We start from the raw sequence: 25,408 nt of genomic DNA on the forward strand, positions 1-25,408 counted from the left end.
ATAATCCTCATTTTACATGAGGAAACTGAAGCAAACAACAGTTAAGTGACTTGTTCATGGTCAACTAGTAAGTGTGGTCAATTTTGAACTCAGGTCTTCTCAATTCCAGGCTCAGAGTTCTATCCCTTGTATCTCCTAGCTGTCACCAAAAGATCATGAGAGGTGCCATTATTAAAAATGAAAACTGGATGGAAAACAGAGAACGGGGAGACATCAGCAACTACATTCTCATATACGAATGTTCTCTTCCCCATGTTCATAAAATCTTCACGAGGATGGATTAGGAGGGAGAAGTGCTGGGTATGGAGTGGGGGACCTTGGTTTAACTCCAAACTCTGACATTTTACTTGCTCCCTGGGGCAAGTAACTTCACCTCTTTAAGCCTCATTTGTAAAACAAGAAGGTTGGACTAGAAGACCTCCAAATCTATGCTTTCCTTATAAGGAGGGAGCATGGGGAAAGGATGACAAGGAAAAAATTGAACTTTAAAAGATACAAATTTTCTACAGTAGACATTTTCCCAACCACTTAGTTAACTGAAAGATCCAGAGGATATAAGAGTTATCAATATTTATTGCTTGTTATAAGAAGATTAAAAAGAAAAAAAGCAAATATTTGCCCAAGTACAGCAATTAAATGTTAACCAGCCAGGTGAAGATGGGAATAGCATGCAGAGGTTGTCGTTTGGGAACACTACCGCTAGGTGACAGTAGTGTCTCAGGCAATAATGCAGACCACAATGATTTCCCTTCCTTTCTGTGGCGGTTGTCTGATCAACCCCATACTGAAAAATGAACTTTCTGTTGTTTTGATATGAAAAATATGGTTTTCATTAATCAGAAAAACATAATAGAGTTTTCATTGTAATAAAATTTTATCAATATCTTTATTATTATTATTTTTACATCATTCAAGTTTCTCTCTTTATTCCCCTGCCTCCCCAATCATTCCCCCACCTCCAGAACCTCACTGAACTAGGCCCTATAACAAAGAATAAAAAAGAGAGAAAAATGACATTGACCAAAAACAACTGACACATTGAAAATATCTGATTTATATGCAGCTCTCTACACCCATAGTCTTTTATACCTGCAAAGATATAGGCACAGGAGAGGGAGGAAAGTTCCTTGTCCATCCGTTCTTTGGGGTCAAGCTTGGCCATCTCAACTTCAGAGCATTCAGTTTCTACTATCTTTTTGATGTTGGTCTTTCTATTTACATTGCTGCAGTCAATGCGTATTTTATTTTTCAGGTTCTGCTGACTTGTCTTTGCCTCAGTTGTGCTGAGAGTTAGCACCGTGCAGTGGGAAGGGCGCTAAGGAAGATCCAGTCTTAAATGCCTCAGAAACCTCAGACATTTACTAGCTATGTGCCCACGGACAGGTCACCTTAACCTCTCTGGGACTCAGTTTCCTACAGTTTCATCTGTACAATGAAGTAGTTGGAATGCATGACATCTCTTAAAAAATAATCCCTGCTTCTCTTGATTTTTCACAGTCATCATTTGTTTCTTAACAGCAAAGAGATTCAAAGACACTCCATTCAGAGATCCTTCCTAGAAGTCTTTCTGTGGTACTGAAGCAGGGAGGTGACCAGGAGTCATCAAAGACTATTCTAGGGTACGGCAAGTGTTGTCAGGTTCTACAGAACCAGAGGGGCTTCAAACAGGGCTCCAGTAACAAGTCTGTTCTTGAAGACCAGCCCAGCTACGGTGAGAGAAACTCATACACAGAAGCTTGGCCTTCAACAGAATGAATTTTGTTCCCAGAGAAGCTGTGTCAGCTGTACCTTAAGGTCTTAGAGCTTTATCACTACAGGAAGTAACCTTAGAGATGAAATCAGTGTCCCAAGCTAAGTACATGGCTTGGACTTTAGTGGGGGTCATCTGTCATTTGATCAAAAAGGAAACTGAAGCTCAGGGATAGATGGGGACCCTTTAGAGGGAATGTCGTTAACATTACCAGCTGAGACTCAATTTGTTTAGGCAGCTTTAAGCAGCTTTAGCAAAGTTTGACTGGAGGAGGAGATACAGTAAGAGGAGCTGATATAAAACATGTAACACATTCTTCCACAAATTCATACAGCATCCAGGGGAAAGTGAGTTCCAGCTCAGAGAGCACATCCAGCAAAGGGGCAACTCACATCTTCCCAGGCCTTTTATCCCATTCATGGGATGCTCCAGAAGTTCTCCTTAAACATGATTAATCTTTGGTTCCCATAGCTCCTGGCTACCCTCACATCACTTGGGGATATCTCCAATATTACTTCACTTGCTTATAATTTATCAACAGTCCCAGTGGCATGGCCAAGTTAGGACTCTCCTAACAAGATTCTTGTATAACTTCATTCCATTTTTAGAACTTTTCACACTTAGTCCAAGGCTTATATATAAAGGCTTATATGAGTTTGAAACTGATTGACTGAGCATATGATCAATTACTTTATGTAGGGTGGGGTTGTAGAAATTAATCGCCTCCTCCTTACAGCAGCACAGTATAGTACATTGGGGTATACCGGATGTTTAGGGAAGACTAGCACCTCTGATGTGAGGGCTTGCTGAGCCCTTTTCAGGTCTGCCCACCTACTTTTGTTGTATACCTTCACCCAACTCTCACCTATGGCTCCAAGAGGCTGTGGCATGTTCACTGTCTTGGCAGACAAGCTAAACTACGTTGAGGATAAACAACAAACCTGTTGGTTAGTTAGGGGGATGGCTACCCCAAGCATGTGAAGACTTTGGCAAATGAAAACAATTTGTTCCAATGGTTATGGAGGTGGCTGAAGTAGGCATTGTGGAGGGCTTAGAGCTTAGTTAGGCATCGAAGACACCAAGGTCATCCACTGCATCCTAGGCCGTTGCCGGTCATCTTTGACTTTTGTCCTGCCACTAGACTCAGGAAGAGATGGTGAGACTTTGTGCAACTCTGCTTCACTTAAATTCAATTCATGCACAAGTCAAGACATCACCCATGATACCATTGGTCCTCTTTAAAATGAAGGACAAAGAACAACAACATAGTAGGTTACATCACTACCTGGGAACCACCATAGTTTACCAAGTAGGGAAATGACACAATCAGACTTTCACTTTTTAAAAGATGTGGAAGACTGTGCGTCATTATAGGCAGCAGCGATAGAGCCAACAGAGAGAGACTAAAGATTAAGAGAAGGGTAGATGACATTGGAGAGGTTTCTGCAGAAGGAGATGGGAGGGGATTGAGGCCAGGATACAAATAGAGGGATTGGCCTTGGTCAAGAGAAGGGCCTAATAACTATGGACAAAATTATTTCTAAGGGAAAATATGTCTTGAATTTCAAACAAATGACTCACAAGTCAGCTTTAGAACATACATTCTATGTAAGTTAGGGACTACATGTATATAGTAACTTTTTATTTTCACATGATACATGAGCCCTTTTTTTAAAAAAAAAGTTTTATTTTTTCCAATTATATATAACATTTTAAATATTTGTTTTTTTAAAAAAATATTGAGTTCCAAATTTTCTCCCTCCCTCCTTCCCATCCCTTTTCTTTGAGAAGGCAAGCAATTTGATATAGGTCATACATGTATATGTGGTAACTCTACAAATTCTCATTTATCCAACTAATTACATTATCTATTAGTCTCCAACCAAGTTCTAAATCAAATGGCCAATGAATGGAGAGTAAAGATCCATGGAATCCTTTCTCAATGTGTTCATGGAACACTTGGATTCCGTTGCTGCGTAGGCAGGAAACATACATGAGCCCATCATCTCTTAAGATATCATGTTGACATGTGAGCATGTAAGTTAGTGGCAAAAGGCTCAATGTCGAATCATTGGCCAACAATGGGTTTGCTCTAGGATCTATAATCCCTGGAAACTTTTCCACTATCTCAGAACTTCCATAAATTTGGTTGGCATAAACATGGCCTTTTTTAAATCTTCCAGGAAGCAGAGTACTCCAGTTGACAAACTTGAGGAGATGGCTATATTCAGCAGGTATATGTTAGTTAGTCTTCATGACTTGCTCAAGGGATTCATCAGCAGCATAAAACTCACTAAACATTTTTATTAATAAGACCTTGGACAACAATATGCCATCTTCATTTTCCCTATAGGATGGCAAGTCTGTATCAAGCACCTGCAGGACAGGGTAAATTAAAGCCTGAATTTTAGGTTTAATGGGAATTTCAGGGTCACCCATGACCTGCAAAGACCAGAATATTCATTAAATCAGAATAGTCCCATACCACATGCCAGCAGGAGAGAAAAAGTCAATTTCAACTTTTGAATCATCTCAAATACTAGGCATAAAATATTCATGTGAGACAGCAGGATTATCTTCCCAATATGGAGGGTCTTCCTAAGAATAAGTGACTTGACTATGGTCATACAGCTGGTAAGTCTCAGAAACCTAGGTCTATGAATTTGAAGTCCAAGGCTCTGTCTTCCTCACTTAAATGGTCATAGTACAGACATTCGTTGCATTAAACACTGTAAAGCAATAGGATAAAAGAGGTATGACATCCTACCTGTTGAGTCATAGATGTTGCTGTACCAGCCCCAGAACTGTCTCCAAAAATACAGACTCTGGTTGGATCCACACCATATTTGGCAAGAGTTTCAGGATGTAGGAATAATTTCACAAAATCATAAGCATCATTCCATTGAGTCGGATAGTGATATTTAGGAATTTTTCGGGAGCTTTAAAAGAAGAATGTTGTTGTTTAGTTATGTTTGACTCTTCATGACGCCATTTGGGGTTTCCTTGACAAAGATACTACAGTAGTTTGCTATTTCCTTCTACACCTTATTTTACAGATGAGGAAACTAAAGCAAAGAGGGTCAAGTGACTCGCCCAGGGTCCCATGGCTAATGAGTATCTGAGGTTGGATTTGAACTCAGAAGATGCATTTCCTGAGTTCAGGCCAGGTACTCTATCCACTGTGCCACTTAGCTGCCCAAAAAAGAAGAGTAAGAAGGCACTTAACATCGCTCTCTAGTTGCATTTGTACTACCACGCCAAAACTCTCCATTATAGACGAGACAGAGTCCATGAAAATTGCCTCCAAAAAGAAATTCTACCCATCAAGCCCCAAGTTCCCAACAACTCTCATTTTACAATTGACCATTTATTTAGGGAGAAAATAAAGATTTTGATACAACATGCCTTTATGAAGCACTTGATATGCACCAGGTACAGTGCTTAGTGATGAGAAAATATAGACAAAGATGAAATGGTGCCTGCCCTTAGGCAGGTTACATTCTGGTGAGACAGGATGTGGGACTTAAGATCAAGACGATCAGGGCTGAAAAGCCCAAGGGGTGGCACCAGGTACCTTGAAAGTGGCAGATCAGGTCAAAGAAACAAATGTCATATGAATTCAAATTATTCATACTGTTTAATTAGAGGAAATTTCCAGGAGTGGAACAGAATTGGTTGTCTGTGGTTGAATAATTTTTATTTGGTTGTCTTCACCAATTTCTATACTATCAAAATAATTATCTATGTGATCATTTTGGTTTGGAGCTCAAAACAACTCACTTGGTCTTATCTACTCTTTGTTGCATAACTAAAGCTTTCAGTTTGATATATGATCTTATAGAAGAGAGGGCAACATTCCTGAGTGTTGTCTAAACCAGATTAAAATGTAATTGCTAAATAGTTAATCAAATAAATAAAAAATAGAATCAAGCATAGATAATGACAATATGTAGTTTTCTAAGTTATTATATAGCTTGTAGGGATTCTAATGCAAATTTTAGTGGTCCCCGTTTCTACTTCAGTTTAACACCACTGATCTAGAACAAATTATAGAAAAATTTCACAAATTCAGATTATAGGGCCCATGGGGAAGGATGAATGTGTTTAACAATTCCTTAATGGCACAGTTTTATAAGAAAGCAAATCACTTTTTATGTTATAAGCATGTTCCTGACACATAGGTTCCAAATTAAAAAAATAATGAAATATGCTTATTTCTGCTTAATTCTTTCATATCTCAAAGTGGGAGAAGTCTTTCCTTTCATTAAAATCTCTCTTTTTCTATGCATAAATATTAGTTGGCCTGAAGAGCTGATTTATAGCTAGTAGCAAGAATGATGAAAGAAAGAACATCTCACTTTCTCATTCACATTCACATTCACAATTAAGTGAGTATAGATAGCAAGGAGCAATTTGGAAAGACTTTTGTTGAATGTGCATTGTTTATCTTTGGGTCATGGCCAAGAAACCCTTAGTTGTATTCAAAGTGTGGGATGTTCTGGAAGAGAAAGGCAAAAGGTTTCACTCTAGAATTTTTGAAGAAACAAAAGTCAAGGTCATTGGCCCTTTTAAAAAAAATAGATATTTTCTACAAAGGACATTTGTTGTCCAGCTTTTAGGTTCAGAACAAACATGGTTAACAGGAGTTCAAGTTATCAAGTCCAAATAAACTCCATCCAGTGGTGTGCTGGTAAATGTTTAACAACCAGCTCTGATTATCTCCCCCCCCCCCAAAAGATACACAACACACTTTAAAGTTGAATCTGTATTATTAACCTTTTCTCCATCATTTTCTTAAGTCTTGGCTTCAGACAATAAAACAATAAATCAAACCTTGATTTGTAGTATTTGTGAATTTTCATTGCACAAATACTCCTACTTAAAATCTCTGTGACATCCCTACCAATAATCTACAACATCCCTTTCCACAATTACATTTTAATCCCACTTGGGCAGCATTGCAGAGTTTTCTGGTGGCATATTGCCCTTGGACTGCAACTTTGACACCTCTGGATAAGGGGTGATGCTACTTCTTCGTGAATGAGGATGAATGAATTTATTCTGTAAGCCAGGCACTTTGTTAAATACTAAGGATACAAATACAAGCCAGCATGACTGTCCCAGACAATGCCTTTAATAACATTACATTTTAATTGGAAAAAAAAACCTCACAGAAAGGAGAGTTGTATTTAAATTCTATTCATTCTTTATGCCTAACACAAGTCTGAACTACTCTATGAAACCTTCTATACCAATGAGCCTTTTTACAAACCTAAAATCCCTATGGTTAGTAATATATTATGTTCAGTAGATTGAAGTGAATCCCACTGGTAGTGTAGTGATAATAATCATGAGAGGGTGTTGGAAAGAGATTTATCCTCTAGTCATCAATTTCCATCATATTCACGCTAAGACATAGGATCACAGATATAGTACTGGATGGGATGTCAGAAGTTTTTTATTCCTATGCCTCCATTTTACAGATGAAAGATGCTAAGGGATTTGCACAAAGTCACATATATTAAACTATCAAAGTATGATTAAAATTCAAGTCTTCTGACTCCAGAGCCAGAGTTCTTTCCAGCATCCCACTCTGACTACGTGTCATCAGTGAGAAAATTCTTTGAAGTGCTCACGGAAATTAAGAATAATTTAACAATTATTTTATACAAGCAAATACAATAATTATATATAGTTTCAATGAAACTTACTTTTTTCCCCTTTTCTGTGTAGCTTGGGCACTCTCTTTAAAGATTTTGTTAGTTTAGGAAGTTCTATTGAGAGTGGTCACAATTTTTCCATAGCTTAGAGAAATCTTAGAGAATGGTCTGAGATCTTAGTGTTACTGTAGGTCAGAGACTAAATGAATATCCATGGCATCACAGTGCCTGTCTCCTATCTTACAGGAACTGAATAACAGAACAATTCTGAGCTTTCACCTCAGGGAGTGCCCAAGCTCCCAGCATTTCAGTAAATAGGAGTCTCCCTTGATTCATAAGACCAAATGTGCTACTGGCAAACACCCATACCAGTGAATCTAGCTTACTGAAGAATGTTCCCACCAGTCAGAGAAGTTCTAGGAACCCTCATGATCTGATGCTTATGAGACTGAACTGTGTATTCCATATATGAGCCTGCCTCACCATTTGGCTAAAGTGATATATAAAGGAGATAGTCCCAGCATTATGGAATTACAGATTTAGAGTTGGGAAGTCCAATGATAGTTCAGAAAAGTCTCTGGGACTCTGGGACTGATGCAGGATGCTTCAAATACTCAGGATGATTTACCAATGGCTCTGTGGAGTGCATCTGATGAGAGTGAGTGAAGTGTGGTGAATAGAGGGCTGACCTTGAGATCAAGGGGTCATGTGCTTGAGGCTTATTTCTGGTCCATATTGGCTCTCTGAGCACAGACAATTCTTTCAACCTCTCAGTGTGCTCTAGATCAGTCAAAGTCAAATAGAAAGAATGACCACTAACTTTCCATAATTACCTCTGAAGGTGGCATATTGACTTAGAGAACCACATACTAACATTATCTACATTCTATTGTATTGTCATTTATCTTGTGAAATATTTCCCAATGACATTTTAGTCTGGTTCTGGCTACGCTTAGGATGTGTGTTTGATATCCTTTCTCTAGAAAGGCAATACCCTAGACCAATGAAATAACAGGTCCAGTTCCTATCAGAGGAAATGAAACAGAATATAACCCTCTCTCTCCCAATCTATTTCCCAAGGATTAATTTAGATTTTTTCAAATAGTTGCATTCTTCCTCTCTGGTGTTCTGGTCTACCAAGTCATGTGTTGGCCCAGCACTAAAAATTCCCTATCAACACTGTTTACCAGAATGGATCACTGGCTTTTAGAAATTCTATAAGTTTATAAGGGGCAGCTGGGTGATGCAGTGGATAGTACGCCAGGCCTGGAGTCAGGAAGACTCATTTTCATGAGTTCAAATCTGTCCTTAGGTACTTACTAGCTGTATGACACTGATCAAGTCACTTAACCCTGTTTACAACCTCATCTGTAAAAGATGCTATAGAAGAAAATGTAAAACCACTCCAGCATCTTTGCCAAAGAAGCCCCAAATGGGGTCATGAAGAGGCAGACACAACTGAAATGACTGAACAACAATACAAGTTTGGAAAAGCACCCCAAGTAGATCCTGGGATCATGTAACTGGGAGTCCCTCACATTAGAAGGCTGACATAGTTGTTCATACTAGATTGTAAGTCATTGATAACTATTATTACTCTTAGCCCCATGACATTATATGGAGCAAAATAGGATGATGACAATTAAATTTTATATCTAGCACTTATATGTTTCAAAGAGATGGAAGTAATGAGGTGTAGGGTGACAAAAATAGAGATGGAGTCAGAGAATCTGAGCTCAAATCCCAGCTTTTCTAGTTATTCTCTGCATGACTTTCACTCACTGAATTTACTCATCTGTAAAATGAGGGAGTTGGAGTAAGTCCCCTCCTCTGCATTCATGATTCCATATATATAATCTCAACTTTGAATAGTGTGGGATAGTAATGCTCCAGGTACGTAAAAGGATTGATCAAAATGGTGGGAATCAGGAATTAAGGGGAATATGGGTCATTTGTGTGTTGGCTAAATTCATCCCAATATGATCAAAATCCAAAATAAACACCAAATATATCCAAAATAAGCACCAAATATATCCAAAATAAGCACCAAATATATCCAAAATTAAAAACTTTTCTTACTCAGGTGCTATAACAACAGCATCTAGTCTGTTTGCTGCCAGTCTTGCAAAGGTGTCATAATGGCGAAGGGCTGAAAGAAATGAACCAAATTATAGCTATCCAATGGAAATTAAAGATAACAAGTATAGATGTGACCTCAGGGACAAATCTGACTCATGATTTACCTTGAAATAGTTGCCCAAACCATGTGCACACTATAATTTGTTTCCTCTTATTGATGATGACAATAGTAATGATAAATATTCCTTTAATACCTGGAGTTCAATTGAACAGCATTTAATAAGCATCCTGAAGAATTAAAGGAGTTAAAAAATTTTTTTACTCCCTAATTAAATGCCATTCTCCTTCAAGGGAGATAACTTCAATTTTATCTAAGGGTCACTGTGGGAGTAATCATGTTTCATTTTTCTTAACAGTATCAGGGAGAATATCTCCAGATACATGCCTATTAAGGAAGATCTGTAATCCAGAAGTTAGAGGAATGGTAATGAGATTCTTGGTGTAGCTAGTGCATAAATGTGTGTATATTAATGTACATACACATACATGTATAAATAATATGTACAGACACATACAAACATACGTACATATACACACCTACTATACATATGCTAGGTATCTCTATATTTATATTATATATATGTACAAATATGCATATATATGTTTCTATCAATATTTGCATGTTACTACCTATGTAGCATCTTTTTATTCACGTTCTATCAAAATTTTCTCATCCCCTGTACATGAAAGTACCTTTTATTCATTGGCATCCCTTCTCTTCTTTAGATCATTCCTCAAATACAATGTCTTCCAAAAAATCTACACAAATAGTATTCCAATAAGATCCTGGGTTAGCTTTTTCCTTTTACACTGTTCTGCCATTTTGTTATAATTGCATAGTGTAGGAGAATGCAGTTAGCTAGGTGGCACAGTGGGTAGAGTGCTGGTGGTGGAGTCAAGAAGATTCATCTTCCTGAGTTGAAATCTGGCCTCAGACACTTATTAGGTGTGTGACCCTGGCAACATCTCTTAACTCTGTGTGCCACAATTTCCTTATCTCTAAAATGAGCTAAAGAAAGAAATGGCAAACCACTCCAGAATCTTTGCAAAGAAAACCCCAAATGGGGTCATGAAAAGTCAAGCATGACAGAAAAATGACTGCAAAACAACAAATAGGAGACTGTAAGGTCCTTGAGGACAGGGACCATTTCCCTTTATTCTTTATATGCACAATGCTTGACGCTATGGCATACACATAATAGGGATTAAATAAATACAAATTATATTTCCTATTTATCTGGTACATAATGAATATGTTTGCTTGTATGTTATCTCCCCTGTCAGACTGTAAGCTCCTGTAGGGCAGGGACTGTCTTTTGCCTCTTTTTGTATCTGTAGAGCTTAGACAGTATGTATCACACAGTAAGTGCTTAATAAATGTTCATCGATTGAATTATTGATTGAAATTGATGAATTGGTCCCCACCCCCCACCATCTGCAGCTGGAGCATCCACACAGGTGCTCCTCTCCCAGTGGCTTCTCCAGATGCAGCAGGAGAAAGAGCGGCACCTGAAGGAGGAGGAGGAGTCGCCTCTGCTGAGAAAGCAGAAGGTGCAGGAGGATCAGGAGGAGGACAAGTGCTGTCACCCCGAGGAGGTGAAGATGGAGCAGGAAGAGCATCTTGAGAAGGTCCTTCAGGCCTGTGAGGAGGTGGAACAGCTGGAGGTGGAGAAGCAGCAGCAGGATCAGCTGGAGGAAGAGCCGGAGGAGGAGGAAGAGGGAAGGAACCAGGAGCAGGTGCAAAAGGAGAAGGAGGAGGAGGAAGAAAAAAAGAAGGAGGAGGAGGAAGAGGAGCTTCTACAGAAGGGGGGCTGAGGCCCAAGGGACTAGGGAGCAGCAGGAGCAGCAGCCGGCCCTTGAGGGGGAGCAGGAGAGGAGGCAGGGCAAGTGGCTGAGGCAAGAGAAGGAGAGATTACTGAGTGAACCAGAGGAGAAGAGGAGGAAGGAGGATTGTCAGCACCAGGAGCAGAAGGAGCTGACAGAGGAGCAGGAGAAGGCCAAGGACGTTTCAGCTGCTGCCGGGGACTCCAAGGGGGGCCCCAAGATCAATCCAGACAACTATGGGATGGATCTGAATAGTGAGAACTCCACAAATGATAAGCCCCGGGCAGAAAAGCATGTTTCTGTTTTGTTCGAAGTGCCCCAGCTCAGCCCGGAGCTCATCAGGCAGTTGTGCCAGCCTCTTCCCCTGAACCCATACTTCGAGAGCTTCCGCAGTCGAAGGGCCCAGGACGTATTCAACAGGAGTAAACTGGAGGATCAAACACCTAAAACAACTCCAAAAGACTCATGAATGAAGCAGACTGTTGACTGTTTTGTTTTGTTTTGGTTTGTTTTTTCTTTCTCATGTTTCCTCCCATTTGTTCTAATTCTTCTGTACAATGTGACTAATGTGAAAATGTATCTGAGAGCCTACATAGGATTGCTTGCCATGTTGGGGAGGAGGTAGGGGAGAGAGGCGGAGAAAAATTAAACCTTATTGAAGTTGTCAACCTGAAAGTTTGGTTAAAGTAGGCAAACAAGCTAGGTGATATGTAAATTCGTGATGTTTATTCCCTTAAAGGTAGCGAAGCTAGCTTACTTGTACGTAGAAGGAGCCAGAGCTTAAGTTCTGACTGCCTGAACAAAGGAATGAGAAGGTTTAAATACATTTTTAGTCCCAACTCAGCATGCCTGCGTTCTTCAGTTTTGTGGTCCCATGTATGTTTAACCACGATACAAGAAAAGGATTTTCCTTAATGGAGTAGGTTGTAAATACAATAAGTCAAGATAGTTGACAAAGTGTCAATTTAAATTACAACCCAGAATCTCTGTGTTTAATTTACGATTAACATGCCAAAACATAGTATATGCCCATAATATATTAAGATAAGAAAAAGTTGCATTATTCAAGATGGTTTCTCGGGTTAAAGGTCTCATCCTTAATGGTTAATAGAGGAAAGAATGCTCTTAAGTCAGCCAGATCTGGCCTTGCTGACATAGGAGGAGGTATTCTCTGAGTTTACTCAGAGAACAAAGAAGCTTAGGTTCAGACTCTCCTTCTGGTAAATCAGTTCAGGCTCTTCCTCAGGCTCTGACCCTTATTGAAGTTACTAACTTGATTTTAAATGATTATCATTTCCTCCTTTTGGTCAAAGGCAAGCTGAAAGCTTCACCTTTAGACCAAGGAAGATATGGAAAAACCTCTCTCTCCCTCAGGGGTGAAGTCCCAAAAATCCTTACCCAGGTGGATTCAAGTTTATTTTTTTTTTCCTGTGGTTGGACATCCCCAGAGATGGGCAGTCACTGCAAAGTAATTGTAAACAAGCAGAAGGAGCAAGTTGCAAGGGGGTCAGGGTAAGGAGCATAATGGGAAAAATAGAGCAGCTAAGTAAAATAAGCTAAAGATACCAAAGATATAGGCAACAAGTCTTGGAAATGCAAGGGACTCAGAAAAGGGAGCTGTTCTTCGTGCAGGTCTGGTCCTGACTCTTGGGAAAGCTGTCTATGTCTGACATCATCTTTTTCAGACCCCTTTGAAACCGGAGGGCCAGGTCTCCTATGAGTTCAGATGTCCACTCGGGAGCAGGGGCAATCATCAGATGTGACAGAGGGATCAAGGAATCCATATTCACAAGTTGGCAGCTATAGGAGTAGTCAGACCTGACAGGGGCTCCCAGAACACATATGATTTGATAATTGAGAGAAAAAAAACAGCACAACATAGATCCTTGACCAAAGGCGCATAGAAATGGTTCAGTTTCCCAGCCATGCAGGGCTAAGTTCAAACAGTGCAATAAATGGCTCAGTATCTATAGTAACAATCTTGCTAGCAGCTGCTGTGGGGGTGTAAGATCTACCAACAAGTAGCACCCAGAAAGCTGCCAACACAGGTTCTTTTGATCTGGTTTACTAAGGAAAGTAGCATTAAGGGGTTAACAATCTTATTTCAAACCAACACACAAATATCATTCACTTAGTTCAGGGCTAAAAGCCAGCACCCTGAACTTCAGAGCAAATACAAACAAATTACAAACGTCAACAGACAGACCTTGTCTGATCCAAATCACAACATATAGTTACCAGAGAAGAACCAACATCTGAGTTGTAAAGCTGGGGGTGGGGCAGTTGCAGCTTACCCAGAGTCTCAACACTCCTTCCACGAGTGTGCCACTCAAAAGTCAAATGCCAAGCTGTCCTCAATTATATCCTGTTCAGGGCCCTGAGGGCTCTGACCTCACCCATGCTAGGTGTGGAGTAGTTCCCCATCCCCAGTATCATGTCATAAACAAATGACTCCTCATTGTCTCTGTGCTGAGAAAGAACCAAGACAAAAAAATCCCACTTCATCTGCCCCATTCAAACACACGCCAGAATCATTAATGGCACTTAATAGAAGAAAAGCAAAAAGTCCCACCTTAATTATTATTACAGTATCCCAGCCACACAGGGCTGAGTTTAAACAAATACAATAAAGTTTTTCTCACAATTCACAGAATTGCACAGTTACATTAAGTCAGGTACAGATGAAACCACTTAGATGGTTCACAGTAGACTGGTACTGAGAGGGGACATTCGTATGTCACATGTTTACATTTACGCATTAGATAACCAAGAAAACTTAAACATGAATCATACGTAGTAATGCAATCATCATCAACAATGTTAACCAATGTTAAATTCCTTGTATCCCAGTTACCTATTCCCAATGTCTATTTAAGCTACACTTTTTGATTCCCAGATGCCTGATGTAGTTATCTGGTTGGTCCCTAGATGTCCTTTCTTTGACAAAAAGGTCTTATTCTTAGGACAGTTCTGCTTCTTCTGGTTCATATCTAGAAATTCCCAGATAATTCTTACTTAATATAACTTAGTACAGTCTCTTAAATTTGATTCTCCATTTTTGAAACTTCGGAGTATTTCAGTTTTATTTTATTATCTGCTGTTTCTGTCCTTACCTGAACCTTGTACCTGGTATAAGAATCCTTTAAAATGTGAAGGCCCAACCATAAAATGAGCTCATCTGCCTTTTAAAATTATCAGACAGGTACCTTAATAAAGGAGAAATAATTTTACTTTTATCACTATATTATACAGTTTTGTGCAAAAATCTAAATGTAACATCTATTTACCAAAATATAATAAATATTGGAAGTCAAAAAAAAAAGAAATTGATGAATTGAATTGCTTGAACATGCTAGAAAATACTTATAGGCAGGAATCATGTCTCTTTTTTACATGTATCTTCAAGGGTTAGTACAACTGCTACAGACTCTATAGACATTAAAGAAAAACTCATTGAGCGTATGAATTAAAAAGCATTGCACAGCAAATAATGAGAACCAGGAGTCATGTTAGAGATACAAAGACAAAAATGAAACAGTTTCTGTTGTCAAGGATCTTAGCCTTTTTCCTGGGGAAACCACATGTAGTATAGCCATAAAATGATGACTATTCCTGAGTCCTGTCTTCATATAATAATAAAACTACTATGCATGTCCTAGAATGAGTAAAGGCATGCAGTATGCGTATTCTGGCCTTGTACATATAATCAGCCAGTTGTTCTGGCAGCTGCAGTAAATTCAGACCATCACCCTAATCTCCTTAATTCTTTCTAACAATAGAACTGACTTCCATTTTCATTGCCCTTATAGAAACACATAGCGAAGTACATCAACACTGGCTGTCGTTATTACTGACTTCTCATAGCTTTGAGACTGGGGTTCCATTTATAAAGCCAGTGTGGAATGACTTTCTAATTTCTATTTTAATATATCAAGATCAAAGCTGGAAATATTCACAGCAAGTACTTCTTTAAAATAAAAAAAGAAAAATAATTCCAAATGTACTCACCAGGATCTTCTCTATAGAGTAACAAATTAAAGAAATGCGTGCCTTAATCTTATTTATGATATAATTTAATACTTCTTGGTAAGGATGCGTATTCTCATGATAGAGTCTTTTAAATGAAAAACATGTGGCACTGGAAAAGTTAAATGCAATGTGGTATAGTGAATAGAGTACTGGGTCTGGTGTGATGAAGATCTGGATTCAAATCTTGCTTTTAATACTTCCTGGCATGGTGATTCTGGTCAAGTCATTTAACACCAGAAACCCTCACATAGCTTTCCAAGATTATGAGCTTAGTTTTTCTGGGATCTTTGTCAGAAGTAAGTGTTTCCAGAGAGATAAAAGCCTAGTGCCTTGATCTAACAGAAAATACAGATTTTGTCCTAGGGTTGTGTGTACTTACCAATGGTACCAAAACTAGCGCCTCCTCCGTGGAAATAAATAATTGCTCTTTTCAGCTCATGTGATTTCCTCTCTGACACATAATAACGCACTAGTATGTCATTGACTATTGTGTCAGTCACTGTGACATTTTCATCAGAAATGGGTGGTATTATTTGCCCTTGCATTAGAATATCAAAAAAATCCCAATATCTCATTAGGCCCAATTTTTCCAAAAGTGAAGCCTGAGGGAATAAAAAGAAAGAAGATATATATGTTAGCACTATTTTATATTTATACACAATTAAATACATCATATTAAATAAAGAGCTGGCCTTGGAATTGGAAAGATTTGCGTTCAAGACCTGCCTTGATTTGAAAAAAATGCTATCTGAATAACCAGGGCCAAGTCACCTAAATTATGTGGATCCCCAGGCCACTCAGACAATAACAGATCATTTATCTTAGTCCTGGACCTTGATGGGGATAGATGCTTACTAGTGATGTCACAAAGTTAAAGGGTATATGCAATTTAGTGATTATTTGGATATGATCACACTTCCTTACTTCCATGGAATACAATGAGTAATACTGATCCTACCTTCTCTCTCTTGAGTTATGTGAGGAGAGGGTCCACTGAGGCATCTCTGGTGTAGTCAAAAGGGCAAGGAACTTCCAGATCTCATGGTACAAGCTACATGACCTCTGAGGTCTCTTCCAAATCAGAGGGTATATTCATCAATCCTCTACAGTAACTAACTTTCTCTTACAGAACCTAATTTGTCTTAATTGCATTTTAAAATAAATTTTTATATCTTTTGTTTTTAAATTGCCTAATTTCTCCCTGTATCTCTCCCTTTCTTCTCAACAAGAGTCATTCCATATAACAAAGGCTTTTTTTAGACAAAAAAGAAGAAGGAATAAGAGAAAATCACAATCAGCAAAATTGATCGATACATTGAAAAACAATCTAAAAGCACATTCAATGTTCCATGCTCATGGACCTCCCACTTCTGCAAAGAAGTGGCGAGTAGTATCTTCTCATAGCTCTTCTTTGGAGTCATGCACATTCTTTGAAAATTTGGAGCCTTCACTTAACAAAGGTTTTGTGGTTGTACTTCAAGCTATCGTCAGAGTTCGTCAGTTCTCTATCTGGAGTTAGATAGCATTTTTCATTGGAATTGTGCTGGTTCATATTGAGCAGAGTTACTAAGTCATTCACAGTTGATTATCTTTAGAATATTGCTGTTACTGTGTGAATTGTTCTCCTAGTTCTGATTACTTCACTTTGCATTAGGTCATATTAAGTCTTCTCAGGTTTTTCCCAAAACAATCTTGCTCAACATTTTAAAAAATAATACAATAGTATTCCATCACATTCATATACCACAACTTGTTTCAGCTACTCCTCAATTGATGGGCATCTCAGTTTCCAATTCTTTGCCACCACAAAAAAACTATAAATATTTTTGTGTGTATTGATATTTTTCACTCTTTTATTTCTTTGTGGTATAGACTTATTATTGTTATTGCTGGGTCAAAGTTTACAAACAGTTTAAAAGTTTTTTGGCCATAGTTTCACATTGTTCTCTAGTATGGTTAGGCTAGTTCATAGATCCACCAACAGTGTATTAATGTACTTATTTTCCCATGTCTCCACCAGCATTTGCCAATTTTCTTTACTGTCATTTTAGCCATTCGTTTGGTTGTGAAGTGATACCTCAAAGTTGTTGTAACATACCTCTTTCTATTTCTTAGTGCATTTTTCCCCTATGACTATTGATAACTTTGATTTCTTCCACTGAAAACTGCCTATTCATATCCCTTGATCATTTATCAATTGGGAAATGTCCCCTATTCTTTTTAATTTGGTTCCATTTCTTATATATTAGAGAAATGGGACCTTTATCAGATAACTTGCTCCAAAGATTTCCCCTGCATTTCATGCCTTTCTCATGATTTTGGTTGCATTGATTTTGTTTGTGCAAAACTTTTTAAATTTTTAAGTCAAGAAGACTCATGTTCATGAGTTCACACCTGATCTCAGACACTTCTTAGCTGTGTGACATGGACAAGTCACTTAACTCTGTCTCAGTTCCTTTTTCATAAAAATCAGCTGGAGAAAGAGATGGTAAATCCTTCCAGTACCTTTGCCAAGAAAATACCAACTGGGGTCATGATGAGTCTAATCATGACTGAAAACAATTGAAGAATAGCAGCAATTATTATTATTCATCCTACATCTCCTGAACCTCTATGTCTCTTATTTGGTCATGAATTCTTCCCCTCTCCATGGATCAGACAAGTAATTTCTTATATGCTCCCCAAATCTGACTTTGTGATATGCTTTATGTCTAAATCCTATACCCATTTGGAGCTTCTCTTGTTAGACGGTGTGAGATATTGGTCCATGCCTGCATTCTGCCAGACTACTTTCTTTCCATTTTTTTCCTTGTCTTTTTCTGGTCTTATTGCTTTAGCTAGAATTTCTAGCACAATGTTAGATAACAAGGGTGTTCATGGACATCCTTGCTTGACCTTTGATTTTATTGGAAATATTTATTGGGGATATTAGTGGGGATATTTCATCCCCATTAGAGACAATGCATGTTCTTGGTTTTAGATAAATAACAACTTATCTTTTTAAGGGAAGCTCACTTGATTCCTATGCTTTCTAGAGTATGTGTATGTGTTTCAATAGGAATAGGTGTTTTATTTTGTGAAAAGCTTCACATCTTTTGAAATAATCATATCAGGGGCAGCTAGGTGGCACAGTGAGTAGAGCACCAGCTCTGGAGTCAGGAGAACCTGAGTTCAAATCCGGCTTCAGACACTTGACACACTTACTAGCTGTGTAACCTTGGGCAAGTCACTTAACCCTAATTGCCCTGCCTCCCCCTGCTCCAAAACAAACAAACAAAAAAGAAATAATCATATTATTTTTGTTGCTTTTGTCATTGATAAAGTCAATTATTCTTTTAGTTTTCCTAATATTGAATTAGCTCTGCACTCCTGGTTTAAATCCAGCCTGATAATAATGTATGATCTTTATGATGTATTGCAGTAATCTCCTTATTTGTATTTTATTTCTGGCTGCTTGAGGTATTTTCTCCTTGACCTGGGAGCTCTGGAATTTGGTGACAATGTTCCTAGGAGTTTTCTTTTTGGGATCTATTTGAGGAGGCGATCTGTGGAGTCTTTCAATTTCTATTTTACCCTCTGGCTCTAGAATATCAGGGCAATTCTCCTTGATAATTTCTTGAAAGATGATATCTAGGCTCTTTTTTTGATCATGGCTTTCAGGTAGTCCAATAATTTTTAAATTATCTCTCCTGGATCTATTTTCTAGGTCAGTGGTTTTTCCAATGAGATATTTTACATTGTCTTCCATTTTTCATTCTTTTGGTTCTGTTTTATAATATCTTGATTTCTCAAGTCACTAGCTTCCACTTGCTCCAATCTCATTTTTAAGGTAGTATTTTCTTCAGTGGTCTTTTGGACCTCCTTTTCCATTTGGCTAATTCTGCCTTTCAAGGCATTCTTCTCCTCCTTGGTTTTTTGGAGCTCTTTTGCCATTTGAGATAGTCTATTTTTAAAAGTGTTGTTTTCTTCAATATTTTTTTCAGTATTTTTTTGGATTTCCTTTAGCAAGTCATTGACTTGTTTTTCATGGTTTTCTTGCATCATTCTCATTTCTCGTCCCAATTTTTCCTCTACTTCTCTAACTTGTTTTTCCAACTCCTTTTTGAGCTCTTCCATGACCTGAGACCAGTTCATGTTTTTCTTGGAGGCTTTTGGTGTAGGCTCTTGCACTTTGTTGACTTCTTCAGGCCGTATGCTTTGGTCTTCTTTGTCACCAAAGAAAGATTCCAAAGTCTGAGACTGAATCTGGGTGCATTTTCACTCCCTGGCCATGTTCCCAGCCAACTTACTTGACCCTTGAGTTTTTTGTCAGGGTATGACTGCTTGTAGATACTTGTATTTTATTTAAAATTTTCACATCAAGATTTATTTGGGAAATTAGTCTACAGTTTTTTTTTCCTCAGTTTTGACTCTTCCTGGATTAGGTATCAAAACCATACTTGTGTCATAGAAGGAATTGGATAGAACTTCTTCTTTATCTATTTTTCCATTAGTTCATATAATATTGGAATGAATTGTGATTTGAATGTTTGGTATAATTTACTTGTACATCCATCTAGTGCTGGGTTTTTTTTTTTTCCTTAGGGAGCTCATTTATGGCTTGTTTAATTTCTTTTTCTAAGAGAGAGTTATTTCAGTATTCTGTTTCTTCTTATGCTAATTTGGGCAATTTCCATTTTTGTAAATATTCATCCCTTTCACTTAGATTGACAGTCTTATTGTCATATGATTGGTCAAACTAGCTCCTAGTAATTACTTTATTTCCATCTTCATTGGTGTTGTATTCACCCTTTTTATTTTTGATTCTGGAAATTTGGTTTTCTTCTTTTTTTTAAATCAAATTAACCAATGGTTTATCTATTTTATTGTTTTCTCCATAAACCCAGCTCTTAGTATTATTTATTAGTTCAGTTTCTTTTAATTTTATTAATCTTATTAATTCTTTCAATTTAATTCATCTCTTTTCTGATTTTCAGGATTTCTATTTTGGTGTTTAACTGGGGATTTAAAGTTCGTTCTTTTTCATTTTTTTCATTACATTCCCAATTCATTAATCTCTCTCTCTCTCTCTCTCTCTCTCTCTCTCTCTCTCTCTCTCATTAATGTAAGCTTTTAAATATATAAAATTTCCCCAGGTACTGTTTTGTCTCCATCTCATAAATTTTCGTATGTTGTCTCATTGTTGTCATTATCTTTAATGAAATTATTGATTTTTTTCTACAATTTCTTCCTTGACCCACTCATTCTTTAGGATTAGATTATTTAGTTTCTAATTCACTTTTAATTTGTGCTTCAAAGACACTTTTTGAATGTAATTTTGATTGCATTATGACCCCCAAGAGATGCATTTAATAATCCTGCTTTTCTATATTTGTTTTTGAGGTTTTTATGCCCTAATACATGGTCAGTTTTTTTGAAGGTATCATGTACAACTGAGAAAAAGGCATATTCTTTCTATTCCCATTCAATTTCCTCCAGAGTTTCATCATATCTAACTTTTCTACAGTTCTTTCCATCTCCTTGAGGAGAAATGAAAAGGTTATGTAACTGTGTGCTACCTCTTTTGCTCTCTTCCTCATCTCTTATCACTCAGGTACCTTCTGCCACTTTCTTCTCTACCCTTGTCTCACATGATGAAGTGACTAAAACTTTTACTTGTTCAAGCAAATCCATTCCATTCTGTCTCCTCCAATAGATTGCCCACTCTGTGATCCCCATTCTTTCACTCATTTTCAATCTTTCTCCATCTACTGGCTGATCTTCTACTATGTACAAACATACACGTCTCCCCTATTCTGAAAACACCCTCATTTGATCCTTCCATCCCTGCTAACTATTGTGTTGTATCTCTTCTGCCCTCTATAGCTAAAGTCCTCAAAAAGGCCACCTGCAATAGGTACTTCCACTTCCTCTCCTCCCATTTTCCTCTTAACTCCTTACAATCTGGTTTCTGCAATGATCATTCCATGAAAAACTACCCTCTCCAAAGTTACTAATGATCTCTTAGTTATCAAATCCAATGGCCTTTTCTCAATCCTCATTGCCCTTGACACTTCTGCAGCCTTTGACACTGCTGGTCACTCTTTTCTCTTTGCTATTTGGGACACTATTATCTCCTGGTTTTCCTCCTACCTATCAGACATACCTTTTCTATCTCTTTTGATGGATCATCCTCCAGATCATATCTTCTAACTGTCTCTCAGGGTTCTGTCCTGAGTCCTCTTCTCTTCTCCCTCTATGCCACTTCACTTGGTGATCTCATCAGCTCCCATGGATTTAATTACCATTTCGAATTTACCTTTCTTTCCTTCATCTTTGCTGACCTCCAATTTCATGTATCCAATTGTCTTTCAGAAATGTTGGACTCAATGTCCAGTAGACATCATAAACTAAATATGTCCAAAATGGAACTTATCTTTTCTTCTAAATCTTCCTATTTTGTTAGATATTTTGGGATTTGGGGGCTAGATTTTAAAAGCAATTTCATTCATTTATTTATTTTTTCAAAGAAGCTGGGACAACTTACTTTTTGTCCAATGCAGTTTTCATTTATTATTTCTTGAAATATAGTTCTGGAAAAACAGTCTTTAAAAAGACAATTAAAAAATTGTTTCCAATGGAGCAACTTGACTATGTCTTTCATCCTAAATTATTCTGGCTTTCATTGAATGGCCAATAATACCCCCCACCTCCACCCCTAGCCCAAGTCTCTGTGGCTCATTGTTTACATTTGATGGCTTAGAATGAGTATAAAAGCATTTTTTTTCTGTTCTGGCTGAAACTTTGAGGGTCTTCTCCTCCCAGATTGATATTTTGGGATGATAAATTAGACCATCTTTTTTCTGAATTCTTACCGTGTCCTTAGACACTGAATTGGTGTTGACCTAGGAAAATTAAGACCTAGGAAAGACTTTAATTTAGGAAGGTCAAGGTAACCCACTGCATCCTGGGCCATCTTCAGTCATTTTGACTTTTGTCTTGCCACTAGACTTCAGTGACTCTGGAGGAGAGAATGAAGCTGACTTCTTTGTGCAGCCTTGCTTTCCTTAAATATAATTAACAGGCAAGTCAAGACATCACACTTGTGCTGTCATTGGTCCTCTTTGAGAAAAAAGGACAAACAATGATGATACAAGGAGAGATCTGTTCATTGCTCACTGGGTCTGCTCTCTGCAAATTTCTGACCTAGTTTGGGTTTATGGGCTTATTTGTGGATAGTTTTCATAGACTTCTTCTGGACTCAGTCACAGTCAGCCTGCTGGGAGGTTCTGCAGATTCAGAGTAGCTGAACTACTGGATTCCCCTTGGTTTTGGTCTCCTGCCCTGGTTAATTCCACTGCGGGCTTGATCTACAAGTTAGAACTGATGCCCACCTCAGCTCCTGAGCTCAGAGACACATAGCTGACATTCCGGAACTTGTTCCTTGCTCCTTAAAGAGATAGGGTCCCTTCTCTCTTGTGATTTTGATGGATCACTCCTTTCTATGCTGATACTGTGATCTGGACCTGGGTACTGCCAGATGGCACCTGTGCTGGTATAGGGATCCCTTGGGATCTCTTTCTGTTTAGATGTTCATTTCCCTTACCACCCTTAGGTGGTGAGCTGCTCCTTATCACTGCTGCCACCACAGTCCGTTGCTTATGCTGTTTCCACCTGCTACAGTAGCTACGGGGCAATTCTGGCCACCTCCACCCCAGTGTCTGCGGACCTATCTTCCTAAACTTCCTGGGGCAGGGAAAATTACTGAGACTTTTCCTTGGCTTTCCTAATCAGAGTTCATCTTGGCACCTTTTCCAGGCCATTGTGGGGAGGTTTTAGGTGAGCTAAGGCAAAATTGCTAGCTCTCACTTTGCATTCATGACTCTGCTCTCCATATAAGTCTTGTAATGTCTCTCTGTATTTGTCATATCTGTTGTTTCTTACAGCACAGTAAAATTTCATCACATTCATATACCATGACTCGTTTAACCATTTCCCAATTAATGGGCATCTACTTGTCTTCCAGTTGTTTGTTACCATTGAATTGCTACTAAAAACATTCTAGTGTTTTATTGTTTCTGATTCTTCTTTGTCTAGTCTGTTTCATTGATCTACTTCACTATTTATTTATCAGTACCAAATGGTTTTGAAGACTTCTGCTTCATAATAAATTTGGAGTCTAGAAGTGCAATGCTCCATTAATTCCCACCTTTCCTCCTCCCCTATTATTTTTCTTGATGTTCTAGGTTTTTATTCCTTCAAATTAATTTTGTTATTGTTTTATTGAATTCTGTAAGGTATCCCTTTGATAGTTTAATTGCTATAGAATTACAACTGTAAATGAATGTCAGTAGTATTCTCATTTTTATCCTATTGGCATGGCCCAGACGTGAGCACTGAACAGTCTTATAGTTATTTAAGTTGTTTTTTATTTCCTTAAGCATCTCTTTGTAATTGAATCTATATAAGTAGTTTGTGTACTTTGGTAGATTGATTCCAGAATATTTTATGCATTTTGAAGCTGATTTGAATGTGATTTTCTGTTTCTATTATTGTGTCTTAGATTTTGCTATTACTATATAGAATGGTGTTGATTTTTGTGGGTTTATCTCATAGTGTGCAAATTTGCTAAAGCAAATTTGATTCAATTAGTATCTTTGCTGATCCTCTAGCATTTTATAAGTAATCCATTATGTCTTCAGGAAATAGGGGTAGTTTTATCTCCTCTTTGCCTGTATTTATACCTTTAATTTCTTGTACTGAAAATGAACAACATAGGAGTATTCAAATGAAAGAATATAGTGCATTAGGGAAAAATGTTAACATATTGATTTGAGACTTTATAATGAATTGAAATAAAGTACAGGAGAATTTGTAGGACAATGAATATGGGTGATGGCTGTGGGATCCTAGGGTGTTAGGTGACAGATTTTTAGTTCACCTAAGCCCCATACTTCGTGGGTTGGGAAACGGAGGCTGAGAAATACTGTGACATTCCTGAGGTCAGACAAAAATTAAAGGGAAGAGACAAGATTCCAGCCTAGCTCCATTGACTACAAATCTAGCATGCTCAAATTGTGGCACACTGCAGGGTCACACTGACCACATGATGAAGGGACCACAAGGAGGAAAAAGAGATGTCACTGGGATTTTGAGTGAAATCAAGATATCAAAATGACAATAAAAGAAGAGGAAAATAGATGAGAGAGAAAGAAAAAGAGAAAACTCATGAAATGCTTTTTATGTTAAAAAAATCCAAGTGTCTCCTTTAGTCATATAATCTATACTATCCATATCCCTACATCTAGCTGTTAACTGTTAATAGGCAATTGTGTCTCCCACTGCTATGCAAAGATGATTCCTAGCAAGTGTCTGATTGAGTTACCCTAAAAGAAAAAATAACTTCATTTTAAAAGTGGAAACTAATAGTTTATACCCCTTTATTTGAAATCATTAGTGAGTAGAAATGTACATGGAAGGAAATTCTTATCTTACCGTGAGGCGAAAAATTTTGAAAACAGAATGTATCATCATTATCTTCCAGGGTTGTTCATAGTTTTCTGAGAAAGTCGTGTGCATGTACCAAGCCAGAAGAGTGCAAGAAATTATAAGGCACATAGATTTGAGCCCCATGGTGTTCTCCCAGTCTTTCTGTCCAAATGAATGTACTGACTTTTATACATCCTGAAAGAGTTGTAAGAGGTTGAAGGTTTTATATTTAGAACACCTTGCCCTTGTAATTTAAACTTGTCACACATCCAGCTGTTATTATCATATGAATAATAAGTGTCTTCTTAGTAGAAAGGTGAGGTAATTATGTTAATGAGACATGAAAGAAGGTGCTTTAAATTATACAGTTGTAAGATTGTCAGCCAAGTTTTATTAATTGATGGCACACAATGTGTGTCTTCCATGTGATTGCTAATAAATAGAGGTATTACTCAAGGATCTGAACTAAACCCATATTGACGTTCTACCTCTAAATGGAAACAAAAAATGAAAGTGTTGTAGCTTTAAGAGGGAAAGA

At 37.9% G+C, this 25,408-nt stretch overlaps 1 protein-coding gene across 1 annotated transcript; it reads right to left on the reverse strand.

Annotated features, from left to right (window-relative positions):
- Window positions 1–3,583: 3,583 nt before the first annotated feature.
- On the reverse strand, window positions 3,584–25,014 carry LOC118848474 (arylacetamide deacetylase-like). Its single transcript, XM_036757366.1, is given in 5 exon segments — window positions 3,584–4,192; window positions 4,518–4,689; window positions 9,490–9,559; window positions 15,782–16,004; window positions 24,877–25,014. Coding segments are annotated over 5 exon segments (1,212 nt in total).
- Between the last annotated feature and the right edge of the window lie 394 nt (window positions 25,015–25,408).

This window comes from Trichosurus vulpecula, chromosome 4, assembly GCF_011100635.1.
Source record: "Trichosurus vulpecula isolate mTriVul1 chromosome 4, mTriVul1.pri, whole genome shotgun sequence".
NCBI lineage: Eukaryota > Metazoa > Chordata > Mammalia > Diprotodontia > Phalangeridae > Trichosurus > Trichosurus vulpecula.